Consider the following 11,285-nt stretch of genomic DNA (forward strand, 5'->3'; position numbering starts at 1 on the left):
TCTTAAATCAGTCGGAAAGCAGCCGGGCAGGTACGTGAATCAGAAGGCATGTGAGTTTGGAATTCCCAAGGGGCCTCCCTGGAAGAGTGGAGACAACTGCATCCATAGTTCTCCAGCCACCCCCCCTGCCTGCCCCCATCCCGTGTGTGAGAGAGCCCGGGGCTAGGAGAGAGGGACAGTGGCTTTTTCCCCAAGCAGGGGGTGCTTGTGTTTGCCCTAATGACACGCTGGCTTGAAATCCTGTAAAAGCACATCTGCTGGTGTGTCCATTGGACAACGTGTGTCCCTGGACACGTGCTAGAAAAGTGCATGAATTTAGGTCCTTCCTTACTGAAATTTGTTGTCTTTTTACACACTAAAGCTGTACAAACCTAGTGCAAACTACTGAGCTTTTGCTTGCTCAGAATAAGTTGAAAGTTTTTACTGGGGCTTTGTTTTCTGGTTTTTTAAAAAAATCTTTTGAATGAGGGATATCTCACACTCTCAATTCTCATCTTCCATTTCTGTTTTGAGTTACTTTCTGCCCTTCCCCTTTGGCTTTGTCATGAATGCAACAAAATCCACTGTTTCAACTTCCAAAAGTGAACGTGCCAACACTGAATTACTTACAACTGCTCATTTTTTCCCACCAAGGCAAATTCATTTTTCTTGGAAAATTGCCTGGTTAATAAGCAGGAAACTAGAAGCATCATAAGATTTCTTTTTCTTTTCTTTTTTTTTTTTCCCCAAAACAGAGTGGGACTGATATTTTTTTTGTTTGTTTCTTGTTTATGTTTTTGTTTTGCACCAGTAGTTAAACAAAAGCACCCTCCTGACTTTCAGCTCTTGCAGTTAGACTGTCTCGTGCTCCCCTAGCCCAGAAACCTTGGCAGCTCCTCCTGGGAGGTAAAGCCCTGCCCTTGTGTCACGCTGAGTGACAAGCACTTTAAAAGCCCAGGGTCCTCATTAGACGTGGCTCCAAATTCTCCGGATGATCTGACACCAGCGTGCCCTTATTTTGCCTTCACAAGTGTGCATGCCTGCATGTGGAGCATGAAGGAACACCTATGCTTGGGTATGACCTTTGCAAGCCCACGGAAGGTGCCCGTCTGTCTGTCTGCCTGTCACTGGTGGCATTTTGTCCATCTGGCCCCACCAGCACCTTCTGTCTCTTGAGTGCCAGGGGAAGGGAACTGCACAGCTGATCCCAGTGGGAATCATATCCCGGGAGCTGCGAGGCAGGAGTGATTCAGTCACCTGGAATTAAGGGGAGAATGGGATGATTCAAAGAGTTATCCTTCCCTCCCGGCGATTGGCAGGAGGGGGATGACCCGGTGCTGGTGTTGCTGGGGTTTTGGCAAGGTGCTGACAGGAGGAGGAGGCCACTCAAACCCTCAGGAACAGCCCTGTGGTTCAGGCACAACACGGCAGTCGGGGTTGTGTTCCAGCCCCGCGGCTACTAATAAATGAATCATGGAGGCAAAATCCAACCAAGTGCTCAAAACAAAAAAAAAAAAAAAAGGCCTGATCTTTAGTTTCCGCTTCCAAGGTTTTCCTCTTTTTGTTTGACTGGGATCTTAGGAGCTTCAGGGTGTGTTTCTCCCAGTTCCAGGCAGCGTTCAGAACACCTCCTGCCTCTTGTCACATTTAAGGTTTGCTCATCGCTCTCTCCTCCTGCTGGAGTTAGTGGCCCGCAGGGTGTTAAGCCAAATTCACTTTTTTTTTTTTTCCAGAGGGATTAATTAACGTTCATTAAACCTCCTGTACGGGGCAATTTTCACTTAAAAGCGTGGTGACTGCTTTAATCCCAAGTCGTTAACAGGGTGGTGGTGAAGTTTTGGGTAATCCTGCCTTGTCTTTAACTCAGATTACCTTTCCTGAGACCATCTGTGTAGCCAGACCCCGTGGAGATGGAGCTTCCATTGCAATAATATTTGAGCTTTTCCCAATTTTAGCGTGATGGAGGGAAACGGTGTTACCCAGCCTTACAGATGGGGGAACTGAGAAACTGTTATGGCTGATGCAGGTTGATACCAGGGGGCCTTTGGCAGTACAAAAAGTCTGATTCCTATCTTCCCACTCCCTCAGCTCCTGTCTAGTTCTTCCTCCCACGGCTTGTCCTGGATCCTGCCTCCTCACGATGACAGGCCAAATGTAGTTATCTTCTCTAGTTGTCTTCGAGCCTCTGTCTCCTGCTTGTTGCTGAGGAAAGTGCTGTCTCTGTGTGATAACTCAGTCATCTCCCCGCTCTGTAGCCAACAGGGTGGTGTTGGCCGGGAGATAATTAAATGTGGAGCCTGGGACTGTTTCAGAAAAGCAGAATATATAGACGTGCACAGGCTCCCTGGGCTGTGAGCAAACAACGTGGTGGTAACAAGCAGGCAGTCAAAGCTTAGCTGGGTATTTATTTGGTTGGAAAAGGGCTGCACGTGGTGGGCTGTGGCTGTTTCTTGAAGGTTTTAGGTGGTCCTTGGATGGAAACGATGCTGAGGAGCACTGCTGTGGTCTGACTGCTCCTGGATGGAGAACTTGGGGAGGTTTCATGCCTTGTGGGGTGGCTGAAATCAAGACTTGTCTCCATAAGGTGCCTTATACCGGGAGGCTGCCGTTGACCGGCACCTCCGGAAAGCAGAGGATTCTCCCAGAAGGGTGGGAGATTCTCCCAGTTATAATTGATGGGCAGAAGGACATTCCCACAGGGATGAAGGAGCGAGGATCCCACTCGTACCTGTCTGGAAGAGCTGCTGAGCAGCAGCTGCGTTTGCTTGTTCTCAGCAGTAGAAAACACCGCCAGTAAGTAATGCCCTGCTCAGGGCATTACACTGTAAATCACAGTGTTCCCTGCAGGAGACTTCCTGGATTCTTCCACATTAGAAACGTCTCTTCTTGTGTGAAGAAGAGGAGGGGCGAGTCAGCCAGCTGGTGCAGGCTGTAGTCACAACATCTGACACGTCCCAGAGCCAGGGGAACGTGTGTTTACGGGCTGGCGGGCTCTGGGGATGGCAAGCAAATGGCAGATAAATATATTTCCCTTCTTGATTACTCTTTGGATGGGGGGACATCCCGCACAGCGGCTCCCGCCGCAGTGTCCCAGCTCCCTGGGACGGAGGGATGGCTGTGGGGGTAGTTTGTGGACCCCCAAAACCACTTCTTTAAGCTCTTTAGAAAGGAGCTGAGCATCGGGAGGCTTGGGAGGGATTCGGGAAGGGATGCTGGAGGCAGAGGGCTGTGCTGGGGGGAGCTGAGAGGGGCTTTGCACAGGATGGATTCATCCTCCCAGCCTCAGCAAAGTCTGTGTGTGTCCCCCCCCCCAGGCCCCCGCAGTTTTACACCTAAAGGAAAAGCTTTTTTCTGCTTTTTTGGCTTTGCGGGGCTGGGGCAGAGACCGCCCCCCCCCACCTTGGGGACAATGTCACCCCTGCCATGAGGAAAGGGGTGGCGGGGGGGGGGGGGGGGGGGTGTGGCCCGCCCCATTCCCGGCGTGACACAGGGTGACACGCAATGACACGGGGCCCCTCCCACGGCGGGCGGAGCCCTGACGCAATGGCGGGCGGCCCTGCGCTGCTCGGTGCTCCCATCTAGCGGGGACCCTCGGGTGACCAGAGCCCGGGGGTGACCTGCCAGGGCTGGACGCCTATGAAGAGTGTCCCTCTCTGTCCCTTTCTTCACCCAGAGCCCGACCTGGAAGACTGCAGTTTTGGCTGCCGAGGGACGTCGCCCCAGGAGAGTCTCTCTTCCATGTGAGTGTCCTTCAGGAGTCCTCCCCCGGGGAACCGGGAGGGAGGGGGGTGTCTCCGCATCCGCCTGGGCACGGCCGGACCCCGGGATGCTGTGGGATGACACAGCAAGGAAAGGGAAAAAGAATGGGGGAAAGTAGAGGCAGGTCCTTCCCTCCTCCTTGGGGGTAGGGGTGGGATGGGAGCGGTGGAGGAAGGTTTGCTTTTCCAGTATGAACCAGGGCTAACGGGAACGGAGGGCTCTCCCGACGTGGAGCTGGGGGGCATGGAGGGATGCAGGCACTCCTGGTGTGGGGAGAAGGGAGGAGAGGAGTGGAGGTGCAGGCTAGGGAAGCCTCTCTGATGTCCCCCCAACCCTTCCCCAGGTCCCCCATCAGCAGCCTGCCCACCCTCTTCGACCAGACGGTGTCCTGTAGCAGCAGCGGGCAGCTGGACAATGTCCCCCAGGCCACCCCGAACATCGAGCAGCTCCTGGAGAAACAGGGCAACGGGGAAGCCGGCGTAAACAGTGAGTCACTCGGGGCACGGGCTGCGGGAGGAGAGGTCCTTGTGCATGTCTGTGTGGGAGCCAGCTGGGATTTTGCCCACAGGCAAAGGAGCCGGGTGGGGGACAAAGCGCTGGTCTGTGCCATGGGGGAGTAGCTGGCAGGGGGCCTGTGGTCTGGGGCCAGTCTCTTCCCCCAGCATGGACTAATTGCGGTATCTCCTGTGGACCCCCTTCTCCTCTTTCTTCTGTCCTCCATCCTCTCCCCTCACCCCGTTCCCCCTTTCCCTGCTTCTGTTCCCTGCAGTTGTAGAAATGCTCAAAGCCCTGCACTCGCTGCAGAAGGAGAACCAGCGGCTCCAGGAGCAGATCATGACGCTGACGGCCAAGAAGGAGCGTTTGCAGCTCCTCAACGTCCAGCTCTCCGTCCCTTTCCCCGTGGTGACCAGCAGCAATGGCCCAGGCAGCCAGGCCCAGTACATCCTGCCTCCCAACGGTGAGGGGACTGGTGGGAAGCATCACCCTGTCCCCCTTTTGTAGCGGTGGCCTGGGGCGGGCAGGAGGGGGGTCACGGTGGGGAGGATCTGACCCATTTATCTCTCTGTCCCTTGCTATTGCTGTGGCAACGTCAGGCTCCACCCCTGACTCTGCGTCCTCACTTCTTTCCCCCGTACAGTCTGCAACAACGACTCCTTGAGCATCAGCAAGAGCCCCCCGTGCAAGAACAGCTTCGGGATCGAGAACTCGCTCTCCACTTCCTCCGAGGTACACCGGCCCCCGCGTCCGGGGAAGGGGCTCGGGGAGGGAACAGAGCAGCTCAGTCCCAGTGCTCTTGGCTTGAAACCCAGCTCCTAAAGCCTCGTAGCCCAGAAACCACGTCCGCCAGCTGCCCGGGGAGGGGGCTCGGGGAGGGAACAGAGCAGGGCAGTCCCAGTGCTCTTGACTTGGAAACCCAGCTCCTAAAGCCTCGTAGCCCAGAAACCAGGTTTCTTTCTCTGGAGCACCCCTTCTTCAGTTCATCTCAGTGCTGAGGGTCCGAGGCTGGGAGCGTGAGCTGAGAACACTTCTAGGTTATTTATTCTAGAGACCCAGCAAAGCATGTCTGAAGAAACCAGGTTTCTTTCTCTGGAGCACCCCTTCTTCAGTTCATCTCAGTGCTGAGGGTCCGAGGCTGGGAGCGTGAGCTGAGAAAGCTTCTAGGTTATTCTAGAGACCCAGCAAAGCATGTCTGAGCTCTGGGACCCCTCTGAGCCTACACCTGCACTCACAGCCCCCCCACCTTCCCACCTCCAGCTCCTGCCCCAAGCACCCTTGGAGCTGAGCTGACCTTTCACAAGCTGCCCCAGTCCGATGCTCTTATGTCCGTTTCTCCCCCAGGACCCTCATTCAGGTTGCCCCAGCAGGAGCAGCTCTTCCCTGTCCTTCCACAGCACTCCTCCGCCCCTGCCCATGCTGCAGCAGAGTCCTGCCTCGCTACCCCTGCCCGGGGTGCAGCAGGTGAATGGCCTGGCCAGGGTGGCAGGCAGCGGGCTGGGGGGAGGCACCAGTGCCGGCCACAGCCTCTCCACGGTGCCCATGGTGGACGGCCTGATGGGGACCCTGGCAGGAGGCCAGCAGATGCCCATCAACGGGATCCTGGGGAATCTGAACGGAGCTCAGGCCGCCCAGCCTCCGAGCGCCCTGACGCAGGCGAGCGGGCCTCCGACCTTGCAGCTCTCCACCAGCCTGAGCAGGTGAGGATGGGGGGCCGCTGGGGACAGCCCTGCCCTCTCCAGCAGAAGCTTAGCCCCGAGAGGGAAGGGAAGGGAGACAGACCCTACGGATGCAGGGCCAAGACGGGCTGTGCTGACATCTCCCTGCTCTCTTCCCCTTGCAGCGTGCCCAGCCTGAGTCCCCTGACAGAGCAGCAGCGGCACGTCTTGCACCAACACGAACAGCAGCTCCAGCAGCTCCAGCAGCTCCTGACTTCCCAGCCGCTTAATCCGGTAAGTGTGCCCGCTGGCACCTTTTATCTGATGAGCTCTTTGATGGGAAAGCCTCGGAGCAGAGAGCAAAACTTAGGGTTCCCTCCTTCACCTGAATCCCCTGCCCACAGGGCTGCAGAGAGCCGCATGCCTTTTCCATGGCTCCGGGCTGCTGAGGGTGGAGCGGGGAGAAAAGCTTTAGGCAGGAAGGTGCAGCACCTCCTGGAGGGAGGGCGACGGGGATTTGATCTTTTTCTCACAAAGGAAAAAAAACTTAATCTGGGTTTCCCACATCCCGAGGGTGTGAGGACATGGTAACGTTAAGCCACCGTAAAATCAGGAGTGCTGTTACCTCCTCCAGCCACCTCTGAATGCAAACCATGTCTGCTCCTGCTGCCGCGAGCACGCGGGGCTCTGGCCTTGCAGATGTGCTGGGGTCACAGGAGAAGAGGAACTTGAGGAGTCGCTTGAGTTTAGAAGGAGATAAACACCAAACTGCTTAGTCCTGAGGCAGGTGAGCCCCGTCTGGGCACGCTGATGTGGAGAACTGGAGATGCCAGGGGGACTGGAGGGAGTGCAGAGGAGGCAACGAAGCTGGTGAGGGGGCTGGAAAACAAATCGTATGAGGAGCGGCTGAGGGAGTTGGGGCTGTTTAGTGTGAGGAAGAGGAGGCTGAGGGGAGACCTCATCACTCTCTACAACTACTTGAAAGGACACTGTAGAGAGGTTGGTGCTGGTCTCTTCTCACAGGTAATTAGTGACAGAACGAGAGGGAACGGCTTCAAGCTCCAACAGGGGAGGTTTAGATTGAACATTAGGAAGGAATTTTTCACCCAAAGAGTGGTCGGGCATTGGAACAGGCTGCCCAGGGAGGGGGTGGAGTCCCCATCCCTGGCTGTGTTTAAGGGCCGTTTAGATGCAGTGCTGAGGGACATGGTGTAGGGGAGGACTTTGTAGAGTAGGGGAGATGGTTGGACTCGATGATCCCAAGGGTCTCTTCCAACCTCAACCATTATTCTATGATTCTATGACTGTGTAGGTGGCTGAGGACTTCGGGGTCAGAGGAGGGATCGGGCAGCTGTTCTGAGGACCTTGGCTCTCTGCCTGCGTCCTCTTGGGTAGAAGAGCCGCCCCGTCCCGGGCTGTTGTGGGACTGGCTGCAGGGAGAGGTGGTAAACAAGCCCCTGAGTGTGTAGGAGCCACGTTCACTTGCCCTGCAGAAACCTCCTGGTGTCCCTCCCCTGCGGGGCTGCGCGGGAGCCCTCGCCGTTCCCGTCAATGGAGCTGTGCTCATTTATATCTCCCGTGAACTTGGCCCGTTGCTTTGGAGAGATTTCTGGGTCAGGCTATTTATAACTCGGGGAAAAGCAAATTTCAAAGGGCTTCTCTTTCCAGCAGCTGATGTCACCGTGTCATCAGCTGCATCCCCGTGGGTACGGGAACAATGTCAGCTCTCAGCCGGCTGCCTTGGTCGATGGTTGCCATGGTGATCTCTGCAGTTTGGTTGGATTTGAGGGCGTCCCTCGGGGTGCAGGTGAGCCCTGGCCCTCGTCCCCCCACGGGGTCCAACTCACCTACACTGACCCCGGTCAGGGATAGCTGGGAAGCAGGACGGGCTGGGGAAGGAAATTACTAGCCCATCTAGAAATTCAGGGTGGTGAATGCCACAGACTTAAAATCCGTGGGTCAATCGATTGGAGAGAGCTGAGATTTGTGGTGCCTGCAGGTGGGGATGGCTAATCCTACGCTTCAGGAGCCAACGGGGGCAGAAAGGTCATAAGCACAGGCTGTTAATGAACAACAAGACACACTGCCCCTCTCTCTACCTACAGAGACATGATTGAGGGGACTTTCTCCCCGTCCCCAGTAGCATTGCCTGGGATGGAGTGTGCCCGTGTGGCTCCTTTGTATGAAGTGTCACCTCTTCCTGGGCCCTTTGTCCCTTCTTTGACTTCTCTCCCTCGCCCTTCCCCGCAGGAGCAGCAGGCCCTGGTGTTCCAGATGATGCAGCAAATCCAGCAGAAGAGGGAGCTGCAGCGGCTGCAGATGACGAGCTCGTCCCAGCTCTCCATGACCAGCCTCCTGGCAGCCACCTCAGCCCCCCTGCACTCCAGCACCAGCGCCCTGATGACCTCGGCCCCCCCGCCGCCCCCCAGCAGCAGCTCTCTCATGGCCTCCCTCTCCCCCCAGCAGCTCAACCCTACCAATGCCCTCCTGGCCCCACAGGCCACCCCACCGCTCAACGCTCCCGGCAACAGCCTCCTGGCTTCGGGGACAGGCATCCCACCCGTCCTCACGGCACAGACTAACCCCTTCCTCAACCTGCAGGCTGATGGCAACACCCCGAAAGGAACGGTGCGTATGCTGCTCGCGCTCCCCTGACCCCGCCGAGCGCGCCGTGCCGGGCGCTGCGCCGCACTTCACTTGGGGGAGCGAGGGCACGGGGCCAGAGTGCTCCCCTGGCTTTGCCACATCCCTGCCTAGGCCAGTGTCACCTCCTCATCCTACCTCCGAGGACTTCTCTAGGGCCCAGACAGGGTTGTGGGTTGGCACAGAGGCTCCCGAGGTGCCCTTCTATATGTGTGTGTGTGTGTGTGTGTGTGTGGACACACACCAGCCCTGCTGCAGGAGCGAGGCAGAGACAGGCTGTAGATTTGTCTCCCTTAACCCTAGGACTCGGATGGGACAATGTGCCCCTGGGCAGTGCTGGCCCCGTGGGAGCCTCGTGCTGGAATTCAAAGGTGACTGCATGTTGAAAGCCAGGGTTTAGAAGGAATCTGGCGCCCGGAGGAGAGGCTGTTGGAGAGGTTTATGGCCTCTCTAGAGCAGCCTTGTACTGGAACACCAGTGTCTAGGGACTGGTGGTGTGATACTGCCATCTCTCCTCCATCCCTCCCCTGGCCTGTACCTGTACCCAGAAGGTCCAGCCCCGCTTGGAAACATTTAGGAGCCAAAGGCCAGGGTTGAGGGGCTGGTTTGGCCCAAACTGGGCAGAGGGGTGACCTGGGGCTCCCGTGTCTCCGTTGGAGCCCCGGAGGTTGAGCAGGGCCAGGTCTGCAGCACATCAGGGCTCAGCTTCTGCCCCCCTCGTGTTGCCACCCCCCCCGGTACTGATACCTGTCTCCTCTGCGTCTCTTTTTTTAAAGAGCATGAATGAAAAGGGAGCTCCTCTTACCCAGGACAAGGGCTAAGCTCCCCCCCTCACCCCGAACAAACCAGCAGCCAACTCCTCTCAGCCAGGGGAATGTGGCTTCCCACAGTTCAACCTTGATACTGTTAGAGCAATGAGCACAAAGGCTTCCGAGAAGCATTTCCTGCCGCTGGGCAATGCCAAGAGGTGCTTTGGAAGACACTACGTCTCTGACCGAGCCCTGGGATCGGGAGGAACGAAGCTGGGGGGATGCTCCCTGCCACCCTGCCCCGGCCCACACGGGGCTCAGAGCGAAGCCGTGTTGCTGCGCGGAGCGGAGGAGAGAGATGAACACCCGCTGCCGGGGGTGCGAGCGGGTGTTGGCGTGTGTGTAACCCCCCTCATGCCAAGGAACTAGACACCATCGAGCATCCTTGGCCGAGACCTTGGTGGAGGGAGGCCTCCTTCCCTCGCGTGGGGCAGAGGAACCCGGCGGTGCCAGCGCTGGATGTGACACAGCTGGGGAAGCAGGACGTGGTGGCTGCTGGTGCCTCCGTGGTCCAGAAGGGGAAGGTCAGAAGAAGGCCCAGAGCTGAGATTTCTCACCTGCTTTTCATCCGCTGGGCTCTCGGGATGCTCTTCTCTCTGTAGCCATCACACGAAGCCCCGATGCCTCAGCTGGAGCCAAACCCAGCCTGAAAAGACACGAGCGGTGGAGCGATGGGTACGGACCGGTGCTGGGGGAGGAGGGGAAGGCCACCTACTTCTTCAAAGGACATTGTCACATCTGCTCTGCCAGCAGCTGGACTTTTCACCTGAAAAAGCACACTCCTGCTCCTTGTGCTGTCTCTTTTTCCTTCCAAGATTTCCAAAGGCTAAGATTTCACCTTGCAGAAAGGGGCTGTAGCCAGTATTACCCCTGTGGTAGCCAACTTCAGAAGGTGCATTTGAACCTGGCAGCCGTTTCCCAGGCCAGAGACGGGGGATAGAAACGTGTGTGGGGAGGAGAGAATGCCCCAAATCCGGTACCTTTTCTTTCTTACCCACCACAGATCGCTCCAGTCTGGCAAAACCACGTTCTTCCACTGGTCTTGGGCACTTGAGCAAAGGGATCTCCAAGCAATGGGACAATTACCAGTCTCCTGAGCCGGGACATCGGACCCTTTCGTTGTTTTCCACCTTTTGACCTTAATTCCATCTCTCAGCCTGGAACCTCAGCGAAGAACTCGGCGTCCTCTGGGCTGGGATGTGGTGGATTGATGGAAGGAGAGATGGGGCAGCCCCCGGGGGAAGGGGGACATCGACGTCAAACGTACAAACCCCCCCTTTTTCCTCCTGCCCTGGTTCAACCCAGAGCTCCTGGGGGCCAGGAGGAAGACTCCAGCTGATAGAAACTCTGAGGGTCTTAAAAACGAAAACAAAAAGATAAAAAAACCCCACGTTGTCAGACCTTAATGGATATTTTTCAGCACATTCCCACTGCCTCTAACTAGTTTGCACTATTTGAATTTGTCAGCAGTGGGTCTGTGCTGATAGTACTAGAAAAGCTCGGTATAGGCGAAAACTCATCCGCTAAATATCTTTCTTCCTTTTTATTTTATTTTATTTTATTTTATTTCTTCTGTTTGTTTGTTTGGAAGATTGTCGCCACAAAGGTTGAATAAGGCTAAAAGGAGAGAAAATTACCTTTCTGATCTCAGCCTCCGGTTCTGTGAACTGGGCAGAACACTGCTGTCTGCTCAGAAATATATATATATTATATATATATATATAATTTTTTTTTTTTTATAAAGAAAAGCTAATGTTTTAACAAGGTTAAGATGCTATTGGAAAGGTGGAGATGGCAGCTAAAAGTGGAAATGCAGGAAAAAGGTATTTAAAAGTCTCCCTTCCTTGCGGTCCCTGGAGAGGAGCGGTGACGGGTGGCTCTGGCTGACACCTCCCTGTCCCCGGGGGAGTCACGGGGGGGCTGTGCCACCGGCCACCCCCCT

At 56.1% G+C, this 11,285-nt stretch overlaps 1 protein-coding gene across 1 annotated transcript in view; it reads left to right on the forward strand.

Annotated features, from left to right (window-relative positions):
* Window positions 1-11,274, forward strand: part of MLLT6 (myeloid/lymphoid or mixed-lineage leukemia; translocated to, 6) — a 61,775-nt gene extending 50,501 nt beyond the window's left edge. The window contains exons 14-21 of the mRNA XM_014958941.1: window positions 3,653-3,719; window positions 4,082-4,224; window positions 4,508-4,696; window positions 4,877-4,965; window positions 5,578-5,933; window positions 6,077-6,185; window positions 8,142-8,519; window positions 9,311-11,274. Coding sequence (XP_014814427.1) covers window positions 3,653-3,719; window positions 4,082-4,224; window positions 4,508-4,696; window positions 4,877-4,965; window positions 5,578-5,933; window positions 6,077-6,185; window positions 8,142-8,519; window positions 9,311-9,355 — 1,376 coding nt within the window. The 3' untranslated portion in view covers window positions 9,356-11,274. The remainder of the gene's footprint in view (window positions 1-3,652; window positions 3,720-4,081; window positions 4,225-4,507; window positions 4,697-4,876; window positions 4,966-5,577; window positions 5,934-6,076; window positions 6,186-8,141; window positions 8,520-9,310) is intronic.
* The last annotated feature ends 11 nt before the right edge of the window (window positions 11,275-11,285 follow it).

Source organism: Calidris pugnax, unplaced genomic scaffold (genome assembly GCF_001431845.1).
Source record: "Calidris pugnax isolate Ruff unplaced genomic scaffold, ASM143184v1 scaffold335, whole genome shotgun sequence".
NCBI lineage: Eukaryota > Metazoa > Chordata > Aves > Charadriiformes > Scolopacidae > Calidris > Calidris pugnax.